The sequence below is a fragment of the Calidris pugnax genome, unplaced genomic scaffold, assembly GCF_001431845.1.
Source record: "Calidris pugnax isolate Ruff unplaced genomic scaffold, ASM143184v1 scaffold177, whole genome shotgun sequence".
NCBI lineage: Eukaryota > Metazoa > Chordata > Aves > Charadriiformes > Scolopacidae > Calidris > Calidris pugnax.
The window spans coordinates 2,238,887-2,264,407 of NW_015090909.1; the positions used below are offsets into that span (position 1 = coordinate 2,238,887).

General features: G+C 38.6%; 1 protein-coding gene across 1 annotated transcript in view; it reads left to right on the forward strand.

Moving 5' to 3' along the window:
• HIPK3 (homeodomain interacting protein kinase 3) overlaps positions 1-25,521 on the forward strand; it is an 89,083-nt gene that overhangs the window by 32,927 nt on the left and 30,635 nt on the right. The window contains exons 3-4 of the mRNA XM_014949273.1: positions 20,883-21,006; positions 25,161-25,280. Of these exons, the coding sequence (XP_014804759.1) occupies positions 20,883-21,006; positions 25,161-25,280 (244 nt within the window). The remainder of the gene's footprint in view (positions 1-20,882; positions 21,007-25,160; positions 25,281-25,521) is intronic.

Below are 25,521 nucleotides of genomic sequence, written 5' to 3' on the forward strand. Positions count from 1 at the left end.
TCTAAATGACAATAAATTGTGGGTTCTTCAAACCATAACAACCTTTTAGAAAGCTAGTCTGTGAATTTCTAGTTGCTTAAATAATGTGAAAGGCTGCTACATACGGTGGTGTGGTTGTGGTTTATTTATACACCCCCCCGCCATGTATTGCACACATGCCCTCAGTCTGTGTTGTTCATGAATTGCATCCCTTGCGTGTCTGAAGTGTCCATAAAATCGGATGCAACAGCTCGTTTCCCCTTGCTGCTCTGCTTTGATTTCAGCTTTGCTTCAGAAGTTTATAAAGACACGTTCAAACATTTTTCCCTTATCTTAGTTGTTTTTCTGGGGCTGGGCCTTAAGAAAGAACTCTCTCTTTATGGGACAAACTTAACATTTTGCCAAGCAACTGACTTAACGGGGTTTGAGGTGGAAGCAAAAATGAAAGGCAGCACACAGGCTGGTACAAGTATCCTCTAGTTTAATGGAAGCCTAATGGCAGTCATTGGATGGAGTGGATTCATTCTTAAATTCTTAAGTTATAGTGATGTAGCTTAATTTTTCTTCTGCATGAGACTGTGTCAACGTAGTTCCTCTTTAAGATTGTTTGAAATGTTTTCTTTGACTTTTTCATTAATCTTTAGAGAATGGGTACAGATAAATCTCTGAAGCTTCTCTCTGTGTGTTGCATCCGTAACTTTCCAGTAGTAAGCTGTGAGGGCAAGTGAAAGCACCCATTTTGAAGATGGACCATGAGCAGCTTGTTGGCAGGGACATTTGGTTGCCTGCAGTCACCATTCTGAAATGAGTAGGGCAAGAAACTCCTGCAACAATAAATAAGGTGGTTGCTGGGTGGGTCTAATCTAGCTGTTGATAAGTTTGCTCACATTTGTGTGGCATGACAGCAGATTCTCTTCTTCCGCAGAATCTGGCACAAAGAGCTGTGGAGAAATGTGTGAAAAGCTTCCTGACTTCTAAAATGGAAATCATTTCCTGATGTTTACTAAGGGCCTGTGTTCTTGGTTCTCTCTCCAGTGCGTTGCTCAATTCTCGCTTCTCGTGACTGGCACTGCTGCTGCAAGAAGAACAGGAAAATATGCAGACAGGGCAGGGAACTTTATTTTTAAAAAAAAAAGCAAACCCCAAACAAACAAAAAGACAAAACACCCATAACCCACCCCCTCAAACAAAAATCCAAACCAAAAAACTTCCACCCATCTACCAAAACAAAATGCCCCAAACCCCCAAAAGCGAAAGACATCCCCTCCCAAAAAATGTACTGGGGAATGGGAAAGAGAATGCGTGTTTAGAGCCATGTCAAGGTAACTGTAGCTGTTTAGTACCTGTACTTACAGGACTGTGTTCTCAGAGCAGTGCATTGCTGTATTGAATTTTTATCCTGATGTGTGGTGTGTTTGGGTGTTTTTACCCTCCCTTGTAAAAACAAATATTTCATAATGTCTTACTTTAACTAGTATATAGTATTTTGTGCCAAACTTCTGTAGGGCTGAGCCTATGAGAAAGTGTCTGAAAAATTAAAATTAGCCCAGAGTGTTCTAAAATACACTCTGGTGACATCTGAAGGACTGCCATGTGGGATTCTCCCCATATTTCCACTAGGCACTGTCCTTCAACCGCAGCATCTCGAGCAGATGCCTCTTTAGGGCTATCAGTACTGCTAGGCATCCTTAGAAGTTCTGCTGCTCTCAAGAAAAAACACTTGATGCCTGCAAATTAATTTTGGAGGGGGGAAATATTTACCCTATTGATACACCGTGGTTAGTTCCGTGGTTGGGGAATTCTTCCATCGCTTGGAAGGGTGTGGGTGTACCAGGAATAGTGGCAAGTCCTATTCTGCCTGGTGGTAAACATGGTAAACACAAAAAGCTTGGCATCTCCCACCACCTTCAGCCCTTGGGGCATGGATGCCTGGCACAGAACACGTGGGGAGGGTGCGCTTGAGCAACTCCTTATGACGCTACAGGTGGGCAGCTCTCCGGCCGGAGAGTCGCTGGCTAATCTGTGTAATTATTTTGAGTATTTAAGTATCTTCAGTTAAGTAGCCAGCTTTGCTGCCTTAATAACATCTTACGCAATTGGACCCTTCCCACGCTCCTTGCCGGCTCAAGGCGAGGTGGCACGGGGAAACTTTCAGTGTGCAAAAGAGGTAGGAATGCGGAGGGAGTTGTTGAAAAGAAAAGGGAGTATGTGCAATTAAGAATATTTTCTTTGCAAGTCAAAATATCTTTTTTTTTTTTTTTTGCTCTTCTTCCTAAATCTGTTGTATGTTAGTTATTCTGTTTACAGCTATTTTTTTTTCTTGCATTGAGTGGACTGTTATGTGTTACCAAAGAACTGGTGGCTGAAAGGGATTAATGCCCATTTCCCTGGGTATAAATGTAGGATGTGGTTAAATACAGTCCCTTTTTATTCTTTGTGAAACTTAACGTTTAATTCAAACTAAATTTTAAATAAAATATTTTAAATTTTGTACTTTTCATTTGTAGTCAAACTAAATTTCCGATGTTGTTCTTTCATTAGACATAGTCTTTTTTTCTTCATGTGTGACTTTTGTAAGAAAAGTGTGACACCTTTGTAATGCTTTGAAACCTGACTTGTGGAATTTGCGCAACTGACAAATGTGTGCTTAGAGTTAATGTTTTTGATACATTTTACAAAAATAAAAAATGACTATTAGACACACATTCCTGTGAAACAACAAATATATTTCAAGTAGACCTACATGCCAGGACAATAGCCGTTCCTTTCTTAAGGGGGATTCTTCCTTTGCTTAATTTCATTATTTCTTCTATATAACCCGTTCAGTAAGAGGCGGGATGAGGCAAAGGGCTGCAAAATACGTGTGTGAGCCTCCAATAACCTTTGGAAGAATTTAAAACCAGCTCTGAATGATCAAAGATCCCATCAGTATGCGGTCTCTGATAGTGAATGGTAGCGAAAGCCTAAGCAAAGACAAAGCAGCGAAGAAGGTACATTTATATTGATAGTTGCTGGTATGTTCTCCTACCTGCTGGCAGTCTGAGCTCATCAGCTTCCTTAGGCTCAATCTTTTGTGTCCAGTAGCACATTAAGGGTAGTTTTTTATTACCTTTTTTTGAAAGGCGTAGACTTCTGGCATGACCAAATCCAGCAGTGGAGCTCCACAGTCCAGTTCTGTTTTATGATTGATTTTGGATTTGTTGTATAGAGAGGTCCTGCTGAGGAGCTGCTCTGCGGTGCCACAAATAATTTTATTGCATGAGTGACCAGTGCTTTGAAATGGGATCATTGGCTGCTGATGTTGCTGAGCCAGGCCAGAGCCCAGGAAAAGAGGGTAAATTGTGTTGGAAAGATGGTCTCATAACATTTTCCAAGCAGTTCTGTTCAAGTAGAGTAGGGTAGTACTTTTTGCCGGTACAAAATGAGGGAACTGTGGCTTGTTTTCCGAGTCCTTTGTCTGTAGCCAGTGCATCAGCTTGTCCTGCACCTAACGAAAATGTTTTCTTTGGATTGTGTTCCTTGTGCACTTTAATCTTTTTGGTTATTCCCCTTTGACCCTTCATGAGGACGTTTTGGGGCCCTTCATTGGGAAGGCTTGTGCTCTGTCTCCCACCCAGCGATATTAACGTCAGGAAACAAAGAGTGTTGCTGGGAGAGGAGGAAGGAAGTCAGACTTCAAAATTCCCCAGTTTGGAACCAGTTGGGGGTTTTTTTGTGTGTGTTGTCGTTCCTGTTACTAAACCTAACTGTAAAATTGATTCTGTTTTGTGTGAAGCACAGTAGGAACAATCTATGACCCTGCTTCAAGTTTTCTTCTTTCTGATTTTAGTTTAGATGCTACAAACGATAATAAGGGAAAAAAAAGGAGAAGGAGGGCTACGCTGGTATTGGCATGGCTTTTGGTGGCTCCATGAAAATGGAGGGCTCTGGAATTCCTTTTCCTTGCCCTACCTATGTGTTACCATCCCGCAGAAATGGAAGGGTGAGGGAGGGCTCCGAAAGGTGAGCGGCACAGGACAAGGTGTGTTTTCCAGTAGCATTACCCTGAGTGCATGTTTGTGCAAGAAATGTTATTTTTGAGGCAGGTTACTTCTGTTACCCCCTAGCTAATGTCTCCACGTCTTCATAAATCTCCTACATATTGTGTGGGTGGAGAAAGTGAGTGTACATATCTGTGAGTGTTGCTTTTGATAGGAAAAACATAAACGTTTTCATGAGAAGCGTTTGCTGGAAATGCAGAGCTGGATTTGCTTTCCCTAGAAAACGTCTGGGAGTTGAGTTCCAGGTGATAATCAATTTTCACAGCATCAAAATTGAATCATCTTTAAACTAAAAAAAAAACAATACTGAAAAATTAGATGTTAATTTCTTGGTTGGCTGCAAAATGTATTCAGCCTTCCAGCCTATGACTGATCTACGGTCTAATTTCATTAGCACAGGTAATCCTGTGTCATGCATCTCCTGAATGTTCTTTGCAGCGTTTTTTTCTTTTTTTAGAGCACTTTGGGAGCAAATTCATGATGAGCTTGTTGTAATAGTCGCACACAGGATAAAGAAAATAGCTTATAGGTTTGTTCTGGAAATGATGACTTGACAGTAGCCTCCGGCAGTGGAATTTAGCTATCAATAGTGTGTTAATCCAGTTAAGTAGAGAGCCTTTCATAGGGAAATACGAGTCATGTGTTTGAGCTAAATAATTACCTTTAAAATAACTTGTAAACATTGCCTGGATATTTTTGTGATTTCTTTTTTTTGACATGGTTATGACACAGCAATAACTCCTTATTGAAGCGGTAGCACATGCAGTGGCTTTGGGTGGTGTTTATTTCAGAACATTCTTATCTAAAGCCGTGTTGATACGTGTAAACACTGACTTCATCAGCTAGTTTTTGCCTGTTTCTGTTTACTATTTAGAAAATACAAAACGTTACGATAATCGTAATTATGCTTGCATTTATACACTGCTTTTTAAATCATAGCAAGCTTGCATGGAAACACACTGATGATTTGGAGAGGTTTATGAAGCCAGTGCTCGGTACTTTACTTGCCTGATAAGTAGGTGTCCCCAGGGGTCTTCACCATAGAGTTCCCCTGGACACAGGTCAGCTCTCCTCCTCTTCCCCTCCTGGGGTGGGGGCAGTGGTTTGACAGTTAAGCAACCATTCACATGGACTAGAAGGAAAAATCTAACTGGTTGAATGCATGATGACTTCAGTTAATTCCTATTGTAACTTCAATCTCGCCATTCAAAGATTTTTAACATACATAATTATTTTTTTTCTACGCTGAACAGTGAAACAAAGAAACTCTATGATTTCACTTGTCTCTCATTTCAGTGGGTATACTGGCACCAGTGGGGGATAAGAAATGCACAACACGGTGAGGTATGTGCTTATTCTGTAGAACAAAGCCTGTTTTCGGTAGCGTTCTTGAAGTTGGTAGAGCTGGTAACAGCATGTCTTGTTAAGATTTACATGCCATTCTTTATTAAATGATGCTGCTATAGAGTCCTTAAACCTTCCAACATTTGAGCACAACCTTTTTTGTTTCAGATGTTTGAGGCTGACTGTAGGTATTTTTTTTTCCTCTGATGAAACTAGTTGACCAAAGTTGAACACCCTCTTCCCCCTGATCTGGGCAGATAAAATCTGGTGATGCTTGTTAGGTTGATTGATTAGCATTCCTGATAGCTCACTGTGCTGCATTGACATTGGAAATATAATGGAGTGGAAACTGGTAGTCTGTCACAGTTTGTATGGACTGCATGTGAACTTAAACCAAAATCAGGGATATTAAATTGTCAGTGAGTCTATTTTTGTCATGTTTAAAATAATAACAAATATTTGGAAACAAGTCTTGCATCTTTGAGAAATTTTCACATCTGTAGTTTTATAAATCATGTAAACCTGTTTACATCAGATTTAGCTGCAGCATGTCCATCAATATCCTCCACTGTTACGGATATAAGTTGCAAAAATACATATGATTGCTTATTCGAGGGAATTCTAACCACCTTTGGGAGAAAACTTAATAATTGTAGTGGATTTTATTGCTATGATATGCTTAGTAAGCCTTAAAGTGAACACTGTAATACTGCATGGACCTTCCTTGGGGAACATAAGAATGTAACAATCTCTGTTTTGGGACAGGACCACCTTGCCTGTTATTTCAGGAGATAGTTGCCTAATATCTCTAAGTGTAGGTAAAGACATCGTTCCTTGGTGCTTCACCAAAGCAGCGTTTTGTGTCTTTAGGTACTCACAGTACTGTACCAAGACTTGATAAGTCATTGGCATGCTTTTTGTGGGCTAGAGTGATTTTTATCTTCAGATTAAAATTTCTTTCCAAAAAATGCAGCTTTGGGGATTTTTTGGATGTCTGCTGGGTTTTGTGTCTTTCCCAGTCGGTTGGTTTTAGTTATTTATGTTTTGAAAAAAAATCTGTAATCCTGAATCATAGTACAAGCTGATTTGCTTAAAGGCATTTGCAGCATCAGAGCCAGAAAATAATAATAAAGTTTGTCACTGTCATCTAGTCTAGTTCTCAAATGACTGATGAAAATAGTCTTATTTATCATTATACTTTAATGGACTCTTTTCCTCATAAGGTTATGTTACTAGCCTCTAAGTCTCTCCTATTTTGATTTTGATGTAGATCTGATGCTGTTCTTGCTTCCAACTATTTATTCTCAAGAGGTTATTTCTGTATCAGGCTTCAAATATTCCAGCGTCTTGGCAATTGTTTGATAATGGGTAATTTTGCTGCTCATATCCCAGCAGCATCATTAGCGTATATGTTGTTTGTATTGCCTCTGGTTGACAGCAATTCTTCCTGGGTAATTCTAAACAAATTTATGGGTCTGTCTTGGCAGAGAGGTTACTGCGAAGAATTTCTTTAAGTGTATTTCTCTGCTTGTGATAGTTTATGTTACCCTATTCATGGATAATATAACTTTTTAGTCAATCTACTGCTGTCAATCTTGAAATCAAGATTTCACAAGGAAGATGTTCAGACAAACTGACTTAGGGGAAGTTCATGTGATACAAAAATCCCACTGAGCTGATGATAATGACCTTGTTTCATTTTAGCTATAATCTTTGGCTGATGTCAGTGGCCAAAAAGAACCGCAGGAACTTCATGAATATAGAAGAAAAACTCAAAGATTTCCCCCAACCAATAGAAGCATGTGTGTGCGTGTAGGGACTCCTCAGGTTGCAGGTAGCAAACTCAGGACATTGCTGAAACGGAGCAGTATTGGGCTGCTTTTGGAAGGTGGATTTTTTAATTCCAAGAAGAGATCTTTTTTTTCCTCGCAATTTTGATATATGCAGGTTACACTTCCATTTTTAGATTGACTTCTTCCTAAAAGTGAAAAACACAATGTAAAAATCTCAGAAAATTTGATGAACTTCACTCAAAAGGAGATATTAACTGTGTTAGTGAAGGCACAGCAAGGCCAGTGTTGGGGGCCTTGCTAAAAAGTGATGACATAACACAGGGCTGGCCTTTGGAAGTGTGTCCTATCAATTTGCAGTATGAGAACATAATCCAAAAATAGTTCCTGGGACTAGTAAAAGGTAACACTTGGATTTGAGGATTTTTTTTTTTTCCCTTGGAAAATTCATATATGCTGCAGATAAGTGTTAATTCCCCACATCTCCAGGGAAATCACAAGTATCTTTTTAGAAGAGATTTGTTAAGTGAGCTTTAGGTTTCATCTTTTCAAAAAGCAGAAGTTCACAGTAAATACTCCTACTTTATAGATTCCCATAATATGTTTGCCTTTAGGGCAGTATTAGGGGTTTGTCCAAAGGTTGTGTTACGTGCAAAGTAGTCAGAATTCCTAATGGTTTTATTTTTGCAACTTTTGTTAGTAGTTGGCATTTTGAATAAATTTTTAGTTGGCCTGTTTTTGTTTTGTATTTTGGCTCAAGTAATTTGGAAGTTGAAATTAGACTGTCTCCCTGACATAATATGGTACTTAGGTGGATTATGGATATCGTGTGGTATATATGTCAATTCTCAGTTTAGGATGTATTTAAGAGTGCTTCACAATCCTCAGTGGTATTATATTAATGCCTTTTTTAATAGTTCAAATGAAAGGATGGTTATGTTTTTGAAATTATTTTTTTAAGGTTCAGGAACTATTTATTGACTATTTATTGCTCCCCACATTTTGCCAGCAGAGTTTCTTGCAGGGTTCTTGTGAAATTCTGTGTAGTGTTTTCTCTGTATGTGGAGAAGAGCGGGCGGTGAAGAGAACTTCCCTTTCCTTTTTCTCTTGGAGACAGAAATTGTTGGCCACCAGGAGCTGGAGGCTCGGGGCAGTGAGGGGGCTGCAGCCCGGCTTGGGCAGTAGAGCTTCTGTAAATAAGGGGAAAGTTCCCCCTCTGTTTGATCCTTGCTGCTTCTCTTCACATTGTCAACAAGTGCGCCTTTTTCTAACATGAGTGTCTGTCTATAATAGGAACAGAATGAAGTTTTTAGCCGTAAATAATGAGCCGCTTGCAATTATTAGTGTCCTGGACTGGACTCAAAGGGTTTACTCAGATGAAAGGCTGCCATTATTATCCAATTATTATCTAGATCCCATTATTATCTTTTTTTTTTTCTTCTTTAAAGTGCACTACCTGTTTTTAACTTTTATTTGCTCTGACAGCAAAATTATAACATTCTGCTTAATTAAAAAGAATTCCCAGTGTAATCTGGTTACCCTGATTTCCTTCTCTTTAGAGTGGTGGTAGAGGGTCCGGTTTTTAGGATTTGCTATCAGGCAAGAACTGCTTTAAAAAGGATGGCAACATTTATGTAGCGGGAAGAATAAATGGGGGATAAACCCCAACCCTGTATTTTAATGTTTGACTAATCTGTGTTACATTTTTGTATGTAATATTGCTTTAAAAACCTGTGCAAAACGGAGCTTGCAGAAATGCTGGGGTTCTTTGCTGTAGTCGCATTCCTGTTGCAGCATGTTGTCAGAGTGTGAGGTGACATCAATCTAGATGTAATAGATACATAGTTAAGCAGTTTATTTTAGGATCTGAAACTCTTCTAAGAATAGACAGGCTCCCCTTTCAACAGGAAAGGACAAATAAATTAAAACAGGATACCAGGGAAGGAAAAACAGAAAAAAAAAAAAAAAAGAGGAAAAAGTATCTAAGGAGAACAAAAAAGGGAAAAAGCAGCAGACTGGTACTGGTGAAAAAAAGAGAGGAAAAAGTATCTAAGGAGAACAAAAAAGGGAAAAAGCAGCAGACTGGTACTGGTGGGATTCAAGGTTGGGGTGAAACACGTGGAGGGACCATTGCATATGGATTCTTTGAGCAGAGTGCAGTGCAGGGGTAAGCAGGTGATGGGACATGCTGGAAGGCTGAAGTCTTACAGTCTAGCCTACCAAAATAGACCTGTGTAACTTTCCTCGCTAGCAGTCCATAGGTTTGATTCATCAGAGAGGGGAAAAAAATAACCTTTCGCATTTTCTAATGTAATTTCTTAGTTTTGTCTTAATGTTGACATTATTTTCCATAGTGCCCCCAAAGGTTAGGCTCTTCAGTATTTCCCCATGATTATGTGAGTGGGATCACTAAACCATGGGTAAGGATGCAACTTGTTCTGCTGGTGTCATATTTACGCCAGGGATCTAATCATAGAAGTTTGTATGGGAAGAACTCACCGGGTCAGCCAGTCAGTTCATTTGCCAGCGCATCATAAATAACTACAGCAGCGTACAAATCAGAATTAAGGTTGTTGAACGTTGGTGTGTACTGTATGTTTATTTTTCTGCATTGTTGTATGGAAGAACAGATCCCAATAAAACATTGTGCCAGACACATACCTGTTGGCAGTAGATTTCAAACATAGAAGTATTTTAAACCAATTTTGTTAACCAAAAAGTCTCTACTAGTGTAACCTTGAGAAAGCAGATTTAATTTCATGTATGTTAACCCACCTGCCCCAGTTGCTGCTCTGTGTGTTTTCTCTCATAACTTTCTCGTAACGTTTCTGTTATTTCTTTTTCCATTCAGCAGCTGACATAGCTATTAAGTGATTAGATAATACGTTATATAGGGAAATATCCAAAGTAAAATGTATTCTGGTGTTACATTTACTTAGTGAACAAATCTCCTATGTGGAGCTATGACATCAGTGGTTGACTTTTTGCTAGATGCTACTTTTTTTTTAATTGTGTGTCCTTTGAATGTTTGAATTTGAAGTGATCAAATGTCTCTGTTAATCCAATGTGATTCTGTTTAAATGTAAATTTCTTTTTTGCTTGTTTCTCTTTTTAAAATGAAACAACTTTAACAAGCCTCCTGTCTCTATTTATCCTGATGTCACGTTGTCAGTGTTTAATTCTTAATTTGACAATATTTTTATAATCCACTACCACTACATAAATATTCTGCAATGAAAATACTGACATTTTTCTAAAATTACAAATTCCTTTTTTCTTTTTTTTTTTTCTTTTCTGCCATTTTTGATTTGAGGGCAGGATTGTGTCATGGGCAACAACTTCCAGTCTACAAGTCAGGATAGTAAACTGTGAAAGCCTTATTCCAATACCACAATACTAAGTAGAACATTATTAGGAAGGTAAATAAGATAAACATTCTAGTTCATAGGAATACAGAATGATCTGGAGGTCAGAGAGAGATGAATGATGTGACATCGCTCTGCCTGTTCAGGAACAATTGCTTTTATTTCTGGTGAGCTTTCTATAATTAAAACAATGTAATTTTAAGTCAAAATTTATCAGTCTGAATTGCAAAATTTCATCAGAGTATCGCTTTGCATCATCCAGATGTGCAGACATCAGCAGTATAAAAACCATAAACCTTTTCACAGTGGACAAGGATGTGAGCAGATTTTCTTACCTTCTCAGGTATCTATATGGTGTGTTCCTTTCCAGTGCAGTATGTCTCGGTATGCCTACCTGAAGAACTGTTGTGCAACAGATGTCTGCTAGAAAATGATTTTCAAATAGTTTCCTGGTTTCTGGAGCTCTCGTGGCTGAGCTGCAGACCTGCAGCAGGCAGGCCTGTGCTGGAGAGAAAACTCTTTTGCAAGTGTTGCTGCAGAATAAAAGGAGTTTTCCTTTGTGTCTTCAGGCTAGGTTTTCCTTTGGTCTTGTTTGGTTTTGGTTTTAGTTGCAGGTAGCTAATAGAAAGTAATATGATTTGCATGATTCTTGACATAACAGCCGTATCCTTGTGTTCCTTGGTATTTTACCTGACCTATGCCAAAGTAAGAATCCATTTAAATTTAAGTAGGTGAGAAACCCTCATGCTAATCAGTCCTATCAGAAACTGGTACCTCTTTCCATTCCTTTGTGTCTGGTGGGAGTCCTTTGGTGGGGTTTATTACAGCAGGATCAAGCTGCTCAATTCTTTAGGACTACTGTGATTTCGTCCCCTCAGCCCAGAAGCAGGAGTGTTGTCATCAAAGGTGAAAGCACAAGAAACCTTCACGCAAAACTGACTTAAAAGGTCTTGCTGTTCTTGATGAGGATGCTACAAACAAATGCTGTCCTGCTTGTGACTCTTTTATAGAAATTCCCTACCTGCTCTTCAGCTGGTGCGTTGGGCCACCGCAAGTCCATGCAGACCCTTACAGAGTTAGAAGTTGATATCCCCACAAAATCAGTGTTAACAAAGCAAAGTGGGGTGGAACTAAGATCTGGCATCTCTGATTCGGGAGGACTTTGTCTCCCACACTGTGCTGTTCTCAGTTTTCTCTTGTGCTTGTTCAAAGCTGGAAATTGTTGCTAGTGTTTGATCCTCTCCTCGGGTGGAGGCCAGGTTGTGGTTGCCACCTGCCCCACTGCGTGGTCTTCCACAGTTACCTGTGCTTGCCCTGACTTCTATGTTTGTTCAAAGTGAGATAGTTTCAAGACAGGTTTTCTTCAAAAATGATCTGGACGGTTCACCAGCTCAGCTGGGGGTTTTGTTTTGGCACAAAATTTTGAATGTTTTAATTTTCTAGGTGTTGTTTCTTTTCTTTATTCATCCTTCCCCCCTGCCACCAAGAAAAGAAAATAAAAGGAGAGGAAAAAAACCAAAAACTCAAAGATGGTTGTAGCATATAGAGAGGCATGTCAGGAAAAGCACACTATACGATAGAGACAGTTTCATTAAATTAGATGTGTGGACTGTTAGTGCAGCTCGGGAAATTAGTATGACTGCTTGCAAACCTGCAGAAGAAAAGGTGTGTGGGTCTTTCTAGTAAGAGATAATGCAAAACAAGAGTTTAGACATTTATATACACACACATGCCCCTGTAACAGCCTCTGAGCCCCTGTACTCTGGGTCAGGGTTTGGGAGGCTGCGCACACAGCTGTGTACCTGAAGGATACAAACTACCTGAAGGATACTGTCAAAATACAAACTACCTGAAGGATATTGTCAAAATGCAGATATTGGTAAGTAACCTAATTTGGTGCTTTGAACATTGACGCTTTGCTATCCAAAATGTAAATAAAATGTATTAAATTGCAGACGTTATTTACCAATAAAGCATCTGAAGAGTTTCTCTGTACACAATTTTCTTCATTATATTGCTACATCAGTATCCACTTTGCTTAATCTTCATATAATTCCAAAACTGCTTATCATATCAAGTACATCAATAAATCACTTGGTATGTTGCAGTCTTTCTAAGGAAAAACAGAATCATGACAAGGCAGAACCATAAACAACTTCTGGTTTTAATAAAATCAACATCTTATTTCACTAGAGATAGTGAATAAGTGGAAAAGAATCTGTTGAAATCACTTCTTATTTTATTATTCTCAGCTGAAAAAAATCAACAAGGAATAGCTAAATAATCTTCAGTACTTCTCATAAGTGGTAAGAGAAGGTGTATTAGGTTAAAATTTGTGATTGCTCTTTCAAAACAAAACTCTTCCAGTATCAGGAAAGAGTGCTAGCATAGTTTGCTTGTAATTTTGTTTTATTTGATAAAATTACCTGAGATTTATTTGTTATTTGTCTGGTTTGATTTCCTGTTGTCTTTCCCCAGCTCCCCCCCCCTCCTTTAGTTGTGAGCCCTGTGTTCAAATTAACTCTTTCTGCAGTGATTGCTTCTTTTTGTAAGTAGTTACATATTTGGGCTACTCTCTGTATAAGGTTTTTAAATCCTGTCTCCTTCTGAAGGTCAGGTCAGGGTTCAAAGTTAAAGCAGCATCTGCATGTGGGTCTGGAAGGTTATATATAACAGTAGAAGGCTGTGGTGTTAAGTAGGGCTTTTCTAGCCATTGGATGTTCTGTAGTTCTATGCAAAAGTTTTATTTCGCTAAAATGAAGTTTTTTTCTACCAGGAAATGAGAATTCCTTTTGCACAGCACTGTGGACACCACCACAGCAGTACCATGGCCTTAGAAGTTTACAGGAGATACGGTGACTCATTTCCTCCTGTCTTCACTATCACTCAGCACGCGAGGGTCTGGTACCCAACCAAACTCCTTCAAAGGAGGAATGAAGTCATTAATGAGGGGATAACTTCTCATATCTTCTCGAACATATTTGTTCTCCCTGTGTTTTGTGATATACGGTGACATAGCTGTAAATTACAAAGTGGTATTTTTGATTCTTTCCTGCCACCTCAAAGACAGAGATGCCTGTGTCCAGCTTCACTGAGGTTTCCATGAGCACTTGCATTTTTACTTTCAGTTTAAATCCTCTTACCTTCTTAGAGTTGAAAAAAGCCAACAAAACCCAAACGCAATAAATCTGAATTTGCTAGTTATGTACTTTCTAATGCCTTAAAAAAAACCAACAAAACCCAAATGCGATAAATCAGAATTTGCTAGTTATGTACTTTCTAATGCCTAATCATAGCAGAGTTATAAGAGCCCTAGAAAACTGTACAAGAAAAGACAGGATTGTGAATGTAAATCTATAATGCAAAACTGCATTATAGACTTACAGCAACAAGCCTTTCAAAGGCTCAGGAGGAAAGCTCGTTGTCTGGCATAGTCTACCATACTTCCATTTCAAAGACCAAATGTATGTTAGCACGTGACACTACCAGTCTGTATTGTAACATCTCAATGGGCTTAAAAGCAAGAGACAATCCACTATGAAATGTTCTTAAGAAAAAAGTCACTCAAGTGAACATCTTATCTGTAACACGACTTTTTAAAAGACTTCTATAAATTTTATTGACATAATTTTTATTCTAATGAAATGGCATTGTGAATAAAAATTAATCTGACCATGAAGAAGATTGTAGGGACTTTTTAGTTTGTATCAAGGGATCTGCTTGAGTAAGTCTTATCTTTGTGCAGCAACAGTGATTTTCGTATGTAGGAAAAGAGCGATACGTATGCTATCGATACATGTGCTATCCGATCCGTGTTCTGTGTGTTCTAGCATTGTAGAGACTTTTTAGTTTGTATCAAGGGGTTTGCTTGAGTAAGTCTTGTCTTTGTGCAGCAACAGTGATTTTCATATGTAGGAAATGAGCGATACGTATGCTATCGATACATGTGCTATCCGATCCGTGTTCTGTGTGTTCTAGTATTTTGTCACTGAAGAAAATTTAGCATAGCAGAAGGTTGCACTTCAGTGTCTTCTGATGCAAGTTTCTTCCAGCTCTAGACAGCTGATGACTGTTTTTATTGTACTTTGATATGAACCTCACTGTTTAATCTACAGCCGTTGTGGATAGTTTTTCTTTTTTCTTAAATACTCTTAATATTTTTACCTCAACAGTGGCCCATGATTCAAACGCTAGTTGTATTCTGGCTTTAAAAAAACCCCACTTTTATATTTACATCAGTCTTTAATCTCAAAGGGAGCGGGGGTTTCCTTGGTTTTCTATAGTGAATCAGAGCACTAGAAACACCTGGCTGCTTCTCTTCCATTATTTTATATATAATTTGAGTAATGTTACTGATCTTTCACTCTATCCTGAAGCTTTATAGTTATAACCAGGGTTTCTTCTTGTACTGAAGTCTCTTCAAGTCTTTAATTTTTATTGTCCTTTGCGTCTGTTCTATTTGATGTATCCTTTTTCAGATGGGGGTGGCCAAAACTGAACACAGAATTCAAAAGTGAACACACACTATTCAAGGTGAGGGAATATCACTAGTTTTATATGAGGCATAATATTTTTTGTTATGTCTTTGTCCTTTAAAAATAAATTCCAATATCCTGATTATTTTTGCTCCCAATTGTAAGATATTTTTCTCGAGTAATCTGTAAAATTGTTTACCTTTTTTTTTTCCATTGGAATGTTGGTTAATTTATAACCTATTAATTCTTATGGATAATTTAATTAATGAATTAATAATGTACATTAATTTTCACCATGGTTTACTCTATACCACGTATGCTCTACTGCCTGTCATTGTGTTGATCTAATTGCATATTTGAAAATCCTTCTGAAGTCCATGACAAATGCATTAGAGAACCATGTGTTTTTTATATCCTTCATCATCCAGATTTTGTCACTACATGGTTCATTCCCGTTCCATCATTCAGATTATTGAAGGATACTCGCTTGTGCATTTTTTTTTCCTGAGTATTGCCAACCTTGGTTTGGATCCCTCTAGCCTAGAGCCTTTCTTGTGTTCTTGCAGATCTCTTAGAAAGGTCTGCAACCCAACACCTTCATGATGAGTACCGGTAGTGAAGAAAATTAATTGTATGTCAGAATACTTGTTAGAATGCCCATTACCATCTCTCATTAACTTCTTCACTGCATCTGATCTTTATTTTAGACCTCCTTTCTTTAGAAGAAGAGTAGCACGTCACAACCCATATCTGGTTATTTCTTTTATAAAGTATATGCTTGTGTTATGCTAGTGATGGTAGCGGGAGGAAAAAGTGTTATTCTTGGGTTTTTGACTATAACTCTTGCAAATTGGATTCATTTACGTGAGTTCTGTTGATCCATTGGATGGCTTTGAACAAGTCATCAATAAAAAAAAGATGAAGATGCTACCCTTTTGATGGCATCTTTGCATAAGTATTCATTATAATGATGACAGTGTGCTGTATCCTGGGCAGATGAAGTAGTAAGCAGTGTCACAATAAACAGTGGTAATTAAGGGTAGTAATCTTTGTCTTATGTGAGAAGAGTAAAAATTTTGTGTTGCATGCTAATATTAGAAACACCGTCTGCATTTACCTTCAGCTGTATGAATATACAGAAGTGAAAAATTATGGAGAAACAGTATTAAAATTCTTACTCGGTGTGTTTTAAATTGCAAAGTCAAAATGGCTTGATAAGGTTTATGTGCCTGTTTGAAAGGAATTTTACTGCAAAAGCTATAATGAGGAGGTAAAACTACCAAGGATATACCAGCATTCCCAATGGCCAGCATCTTTGGAGTAGGCAGTAGCACCTTGGGGGAGAGGAGGTAGCTCCGTGTTCCTCATAGGCACCGTTACCTTCAGCTTCTGGCGTGGAAGTTGGTATAGGTGGTGGCTAAAGGTTTTTGTCTTAGGGAGAAATCACATGGATGTGCTGAAAGGAGTAGGAGCCATGAGGGGAGGATGGCTATTTATATACTCTTCTCTCATCTGGAGTGTGGGAACCTGGTGGTCAATAAATAAAACAATGGCATGTGGTAGGCAGTAGATACATTGACCCTTTCATACTGCCAGAAGAGAAATAGAAATAAAAATGTGGGAACATCTTTGTGAAATTATTCGTGCATTCACCAGAATTTTTTGTAAAGTTAGCAGTTCCAGAAAGTCGCTGGGTTTATTGTTTTATGCTGTTCTTCAGTTGTTATTATGTTGGGTTTTAGCTTTTTCATTTACCTTTTGTTCTAAATTGGATTTCTGACAGAAGACTTCTGGGTAGTGATCATTTGAAATGGCTTGACTACTTACACTTTTTGTCATGACTTATTTTTTTAATATGGCTAATTCTTGCTCTTTATTCTTTGTTCCCCCAGGGTAAAGGTTAGAAGAATTTTTCTGTTGCTGTGCTAATGTTTTGATTTTTGTGTAGTTTTTGGTTGTTTGCTTGTTTGTTTTTTAGCCCTCCCTCAAGGAATTATTTCACTTTTCTTCAAATGTGCTTATTTTGTTGCTTCATTCTAAGCTGGCTAACATGCTGAAGCTAAATTATTTTATGAAATATTCTGGTCTTTAAGCAAGTTAACAGAACAAATTTCTGGTTCCTTTTCTGGTGGTTTCTTTCCTCATAAGCTAACAAGAACCTATAGTATAACATCTATATTCACAGTCTGTGACGTAGTAAATAGAAATGTGACTCTCCAAACAAGCAGCTGAAATAAATATTTGTTTGTGTCTTTCATCATTTTAGATATTTCCAATTGATAAGTCTGATTCAAGAGAGTTGAATTGAGCTGTGCTGCATCAAGTGAGAAAGGAGGATTTCAGATGTGTTAATCTAGGAGTAGTTGCTCAATAAAGTGCATCTTTACAGTGTAGTAATACTGCATTTCAAATTCCAGAAGTTTTCTGTTAGTGTTTTTAATTAATGTTTAATTAACATTGATAAATTAATGTTTAATTAACATCGATAAGGCATTAACATGGATAAGAAGGAAATAGATGCTCTCTCTGTAAAATATTGCTTTTAATTTCATTTAAGTACATTTCAGTAAGATTTGGTATCCTTAAGTTTAGAAAATTCTCCTTGTTGATGTCTGGAAAACAGATGGTATTTACTAAGTTGGGGACTACAGTAGCTTCTGGTAAACTGAGCATCTTGTCATCTGCAGTAGATACCAAACAATAGAGTGTGTGTGGTGGTGTTCTGAGAGACAGAAGTACTAAGTTACAGTCTTTTTTTGAGTAATCTGATTTTAAAGCAACTGTGTTGGGACATTTAGAGTTCCTACCACTTAATTTAATGTCTATGGTTGTAGTTAGGAAAGTAAATACCGTCCTTTTAAGCTGTATGTAAAAATATTTCCTACATGAAGAAAGAGCTGTGGATAATCTTAAAAAAAAATAAATTAAAATTGAAGAATGACTCCCTCCTCTTTAACCCTTTCCTCCCCAGTTGGCCAAATAGCTTTTTAACTGATAAGAGAAGTGGAAAGGAAAAAGAAGATTCTTTTGAGCATCACTTTAAAAACATTTTTCTACAGTTTGTAAAAATTGCAAAATAAAATATTTGAGCTGGTTAAAAGCAATCTAAACGTAATTAAACCCAGTACAAGTTCTCTTGTAACTTTGTCTGTGGTGGGACGGTTGCTCCATTTTAAGGACCAGCGTGAGGCCATGGTAGGAGACATTGAACCTGCAAAGCAGGGAATTTGGCATCTCTGTGGAGCAGCAGCTCTTCATCAAGCTAGCCTGAAAATTATTTTTGTTCACTGTGCTGTGGTAAGGTGCATTGGCCAAATAGCTTTTTAACTGATAAGAGAAGTGGAAAGGAAAAAGAAGATTCTTTTGAGCATCACTTTAAAAACATTTTTCTACAGTTTGTAAAAATTGCAAAATAAAATATTTGAGCTGGTTAAAAGCAATCTAAACGTAATTAAACCCAGTACAAGTTCTCTTGTAACTTTGTCTGTGGTGGGACGGTTGCTCCATTTTAAGGACCAGCGTGAGGCCATGGTAGGAGACATTGAACCTGCAAAGCAGGGAATTTGGCATCTCTGTGGAGCAGCAGCTCTTCATCAAGCTAGCCTGAAAATTATTTTTGTTCACTGTGCTGTGGTAAGGTGCAGGTAGCCCTGTTTGGGAGCACATTTATTTTTCTCTTTCTTTCTGGATGGTAGGTCAGGTGTTGGGAAGTGTGGAGCACTGCTCTTGCTTCTCCTTAAATACACTCCTTAGACTGGTTAGCTCTTCTGTTAGCATCACAGAACAACGTGGTACCCGTGAAAAACTAACAAATTACTATATTGTGAAATACAGTAAAGGTACTTTTATTTTATTTTTTTTTGGTAATTGTATCTACCTTTATCCTTCATTTATTTGCAATCCTGTCCCTCAAAAGAGACAAGCGACAGACGGACCGACTGTGACTATTTTTACACGGCACACATATGAACTGTTGAGTAAACGTATGAGATTTTAAAGAGCTTATTTTAGCAGGAGCATTTGTTAAAGCCCCTATATCCATAGGCTGTGTGTATATTCAATAACTCTTCAGAGCTGTAACATAATACAACAAAAGGAAGCGTATTTTAACAGAGATCTGTAACAACCGTGTGCAGGCTGGCACCCAGCCAGGGGCTGAAGGCAGACGTTTCTTACGGCTATTTCTAGTCTTCTGGCATCTAGATATGTTAAATCTATTTCTCGGATAACAAAGCTAGCTAATACTTAACTGCCATGTCATGATCCCGCATTACATAAATACGTCAAGTGTGATCCCTAGAAGTTTATTGTAATCAAATCTCTGAAGGCAGTGGAAAACTGAGACTCTCCAGTTTCACCCCCCGTGTGACAAGATTTATCCTTCATATAATCGCGTCTGAAACAGCCTGTGAGAAGGATGGGAAGAACTGAAGCACTGGCATCAATGGAAAATGTGTAAATATTTAACAGAATATCCTGCCCTGTAGGCTTTCTTATCTGTGGAAAGCCTCAGATTTTCCCTGCAGCAGAAGCAGAAGGTTTCACTGGTGAGGGATGGGGCAGGGCATTGGGAGTCCTTCCCCAGTGGTGAATGGGCATCCTTGGAGCTTGGACTATGTCTACGTACAACTTCTGCCAACTACTTCTCATGAAAAGGGATGGAGATGCTTCAGCTCTTGGTCTACTGTATACTACAGAATAGTTTCTCTGTCCCAGTGTAGCAAGAACATAGGAATTTGTTCCCAATCCTGTACGTTTTGGTGAATTAAAGATTATTTTGATTAAGGTAAATGTCAGAGGAGAAGATAAATGAGATATGTAGGAATTTACTGTGGTCAGAGATTCTGTTTTGGATGTGGAATGCCAAAATGATACAGCAGCATGTGCTGAAGTGTAAGATCTTTAAGCTTTTACACAGGTGAGAAATCGTGATTTTCGCCACCAGCGTGTTACCTGGGCAGTCAAATCCTGCTGTTCTGTGCCATATTAAGCTGACAACAGATTGTCTTTTTTTTAAAAGTAAATCACTTTATAGTGTGATGCTTTGGTTTATGTCTCTGGGCATCTTTCTGTATTAGCAAGCAGATGTATTTTAATTCTTTCTCCTTTTGTAAATAGCTTGAATGAACTGAGAAGGCAGGTTTAAAAAGAACAAATGCAATTAAAATGGCTATCTGTGAAATACTTGAGTTTTGTTCCACGTGAACAGAAATGTTGAAAGCCCCTTATCAGCTGTGTCAATACCAATTTTTCTGGTTCTTGAATACAGAAATAAATTCAAATGCTGTTGGTTAAATAATTCACATTTGTTTTAGGTGAAAAATGAGACCTGGTCTCTTTAGCGAGTGCAATGATTTCATTTAAGTGATTTAAAAATTGATAACATTGAACTGATTTGAGTGCATTAAGGGATTTGAAGTTACGTAATTAAATTGATATTTTAAATAGCTTTAAGTGTACTGTCGAGTTGGGAAGTGTACTAGTGTATTTTCAAATGAAACTTTTTGTTTGTTTTTGAGATAAATGACTGTACTGTGTTTAGAACATAGTTACAGGCGTATGACACTGAGTGGATGTATCATTTGGGGAACATACTGGAGCAAATAAAAAAATTTTGAGTCGGTGACATTCTGTTTTTCCGGCATATCAATTATTTTGATGTACGTAGCAAACTGATACTTGTAGGGGGAATAAAACCAAACAGAGCTGCAAAATTCTACCATGGATTATCTAGAGAAAGAAAAAGGCAATTTCCAATGTTATGATTTTGTTGAAATAATTAGCCTGTGTTTTCAAATAACAGATTTTGGAGGGTTTTTTGTCATGTTGAATTGTTGAATTACTTTTTTTTCCTATGGGAAAAATTCAGTAACCATGTTTAATTTGCAGAGCACCAGAGATCATACTGGGATTGCCGTTTTGTGAAGCCATAGACATGTGGTCGTTAGGGTGTGTGATTGCAGAGCTGTTTCTTGGATGGCCACTGTACCCAGGAGCACTGGAATATGACCAGGTAGTAGAATAAATTTCACAAGCATATGCACACTTTCTGCAACTTAAGAATTTCAGATCATGAAATCCAGCATTTCAAATGTTAATAGCATCCCCTATTAAGTAGCATTTCTTCAAGTCTATTCAATGCTTTTAATTTAGTCTTACTGATTGTCCTAAAAACATAAATCCTGGTTCTAGACCAAACTATATATTGTGCTGCTTTTCTGAATTAACGTTCAATTTTTCTTCTTCTTCTTTTTTTTTTTTTCTTCCCCTATCTTGCAAAATAAATGTTAGTATTGAAGCTGCTTTTTCTGATGGAAGCCAAAGTTTGTGGCTACTATCATTGCATTGTAATCTCTCTTTCGCTTGCCATGAACGGGGTTGACTCTGGAATGTCTGCTCAGATGTCAGGATTAGTTGCCTTCTGAATACTTCCTCATGCTTTCTGCAAATCCAGCATAGCTCAGAGATTTGAGAGCCTCTACTTCATGAGGAGCAAGGATCAACTGTTGCAATAATACTGTATATATGCAATGGTAAAGCTTAAAGCTGTTGAAGCTGTCAGGAGTTTTCAACTACTGACACCATTGACATTAGTGAGCTGACTAAAAAAAAAATCAGTTGTTTCTAATGAAAGATGTAGAATATTTTCTGTTTAAAACACTCAGAAGCCTTTAATTTTCTAGCATAATGTGGAAATTTGGAAGGAATATAATCATATCCCTATTTGATCTTTAAAAGTGAAGAGATCTCCTGAAAATCCCAGATGTAACAGCACTGGCTTGTTACTAATTTACATGTCTTTGATTCACCATTGAGTTTAGGAGCAGTTCCTCCAGCAAGTTCTTCAGCTTATTTAAATCCTTATCTGCATGTAGTGGGCTTTTGGCTCCCTGTGCTTACAGGTCAGACCTAATTTTGTAAAAATTCTGTTGTTAAAACCACTGTCAGGGGATATATGTATTTTCCTGTTGATTTAGTATTATTAGTATTTAGTAATAGTATTTCAGTTTCCTTCATTTACACAAAATTAGTGTGTCATGGGTAGGAAGTAAGCTAGGAGTGGAACATGGGTTGAGTCCTTGATGCATTTATAAGACCTTTGTGCAGGGTATTACTGTTAAAATAGAGAACGGAAGAGGAAACTATTAACAACCATCCAGTTCATTATGTTCTTTAAGGAAAAAGTAAAGGCATTTGGTTTTGGAAAGAATCTGTAATGCTGTCTCAAAAATTTCCAAGAACCTAGCAAATATATTTACTTCTTATTTTGAAAGAAAATGCAGGAGAAGATCTAGACTTTCAAAAAAAAAGTGCCAAAATATGTAACTTCCAGAATTGCTTTCATTTTGACCCCATACTGCTGTTAAATAGCTGCTAAAAGGGATGTTGCTGCAGGTGAGGAGGGACCTGGAAGCCCAGTTCATGGTCTTCTGATCATGGTCTCACGTACAGGCAGGTTCTGCTTATGGATGTGGAACGTGGTTTGGGACCACATCTTCAGTCCCTTAGGGTGCAGTAGGGATTTGAACAGTGGAGAATAGTGCCCGTGTCCCAGCTCTTTCCTCAAATTAACTTGTGATTTGTCATGATGGCAGCAGCCCAGGCTGTTAATGGGTGCCAACGGGCTTACATAGCTGTGAGCCTCTGACTTTTGTACAGAGAGCCGGAACAGCGTAAAGCTCAGTCTCATGATTATGAGGATGTTTTTTCAGACTAATATGGCATCACATTTGAAAAGAAAAGGCCTTCTTTCCCCTGCTGCACCGCAGCCATCTTGTTGTGTACAAAACCCAGGCAAGATGAAGGCAGTTTAGCACGGTGCACAGAGCACCTACCTTCATAGTCATCGTTGGCTCATCTTTTATCAGTTTTAGACAGCCAGGTCCTTATGACAGCTGGTTCCTGTCACTTGTTTTTTTGCTGTTGTAGGCCCAGGGCCAACAAGGCTTGACCTCTAGATGCTGCTGGACAGTGCAAGTAAACAGCATTGTCCCCAAAGACAGCCACCTTCCAAGGTGCTGTGCTTCACGCAGAGGGCCGTATGGGTTGGGGGTTAGTCTTGATGCTCATAAGATTTTCTGCTTGCTTTACAAATGGATACTGAGTTTAAAAGACACTTAGTTAAAGATCGACATATCATTCAAGTTTGCTGAAAGCATCAATAACTCATTAACAATTAATAACTCATCTTAATGAGTGATCTTCACGTCAGAGAAGTTGTGGTGGAAGAGGAACCGTAACCTCCTCCACACCAGCAGGAATTACCTTACTTGGGTCAGCCTTATCAAGCAGGTCTGCAAATCTTGCTTCAGAGAAATTTGATTCAGGGTGTTCCTCAGCGTACACGAGTACAGCGGTCGTAGGAGATGGCTCCCAAGGAAGTTCCTTTCCTCCTCCTACATGGTGTGTGTCACCAAATAAACGGACAGGCGAGGGCTTTGTGCTGCACTTCCCCCTGCCATGTGGCAACCAACATGCTAGCCCTTGAAAGGAAGTTATTATATTCATTTGTGATTGTAACCAGTAACAGCTGTACTTCTCAGGGGAAAGCAGCCATGTCTTCTGAGCTTTAGTACACATTAAAAACAGGCACAGGTGCTTAACTGCGAAATTTTTGAATCAATGCATTGTCTTCCCCCCACCCCTAATTTCTAAGACTTTATAGTATTTAGAAAACAACTAAATGATCTACAAAGAGTTCTGGTTAGAGTGGGATTCTCTTTAGTCTCTGATGTAGGGAATGCTGCAGGATACCAAACATCAAAAGTTGGCAATGTTGCATTTAGTTCCTCCTCACTTTTTTCTGTCACTTATACTTCAGCAGAAGCCTTGCCCAGACCTTTCCTCTCTGCTGCCCATCAGTTTGTCTCTTCTCAGGTGCTCCTAGCTCTCAGGTCCTCTGGTTTCCATTGAATTCACCTTACCTCCCAGTTACTGGTTTGGTGTATTTCACTGCTCTCTCTGATTTTTTACTTTCTTCCCTTCTTTCCCTTACAGTTACTGGTTTGGTGTATTTCACCACTCTCTCCGCTTGATTTTTTACTTTCTTCCCTTCTTTCCCTTATTCCCTGGCCATTCCACCTTTTCCAGGGGCTGGTCCACACCAGCAGCCCCTCCGTGGAGATGTGTGGCATGGGACCCTGACCGGTGCCCGTCAGCCCTCACTCCCCTTGGACCTTCAGCCCTGGCTGCTGGAATCCGTACTCCCTCCATCCTGACCTGCAACAAGCTCGGTTTTATTGCCAATTATTCTTCCAAATAATCTTCCTTGAAGGTGTTTTTTTAATTTTTAAAGAAGCTTTACTTCTGGGATAGCTCGTCCCTTGTACAGGGAGTTAACATTGTGTGCTCATGCGCGCTAATTAAAAGCACATCATAATGTGTTCTTTCCACAGATTTCTGCTGAAGCCTTGAATTTTAACTATTTTAGTTAACACTTTGTATCATCAACTATAAGAAAGGCAATGAAAAATGCATAGTAAATTATCTTCTAGAATAAATGCATGTTAATTATTTCAGTGGAAAAGTGCACCTGACCATTTCAGGCATGAAGCTAGTCCATTCCCATCGCATTCAGTAACAGATTTTCTGAGATGAGGACAGTATCTTTTCCTGGATGCCTAGAGGTTGTACACACACTCCCTTTCCAAGTGCTTGAAATGCAGGTGTGTCAGACGTGTAAAAGGCTGATACACTGGAAACAGCAAACGGGAAGGATTTTTATAGCATTGTATAATAAGAGTACGCCAAAAAAAAAAAAAATCATCAAACTTCTGTAGGCAAGCAAAGCACTCCTAGTAATTTTCCTGTTTAGAATGAAAATATTACACTTAGGATTGGAAAGGTTTGAGGAGGTACTGACAGCCACTCTCCCCAGCTCCTCGTTTCTGTCACTGAACTCTAAAAGCTTGCCTATATAGGTCACTTCAGAGGTTTGTTTATGTATGGCTTTCTCTGGGAGATGGAGAGCGCAGTATCAGGCGCTCAGTGTTAGGTTTCTCTCCTTTGTAAGATGTAGTTGTCGAGCTACAGTGCTCTGAGGGTGCTTCATTTTGCCACTTTTTCAATGAAATGACAAGTTTTTGGCTATGTGGATCAGATTTTGAAAATCAGAGGTAAATTATTTCCCTTTTTTTTTTTTTTTTTTTTTCCTTCTTCCTTCCTCAGATTCGTTACATTTCACAGACTCAAGGCTTGCCAGGAGAGCAGTTGTTAAGCATGGGAACGAAAACTGCGAGATTTTTCTGTCGAGAAACGGATGCACCATATTCTAGTTGGAGATTAAAGGTAAACAGTAGAATACAGTAGAAAAGAGTGGATTATTTTGCGAGCGGAGAGGCCAAGATTCACTCTGATACTGTTAACTCCCTTCCACATCTCCTGTGTTGGTTTTTTTTTTTTTTTAATCAGTCCCTGCTTCCATTTTTCCCATCCCCCAAACCAATCCAATGCTCCGAGCTCATTCCCACCATTCCACCCCGACGGCTGCCCGGGGGCAGGCCTGGTCCAGCTGCCAGACTGGGTGCTG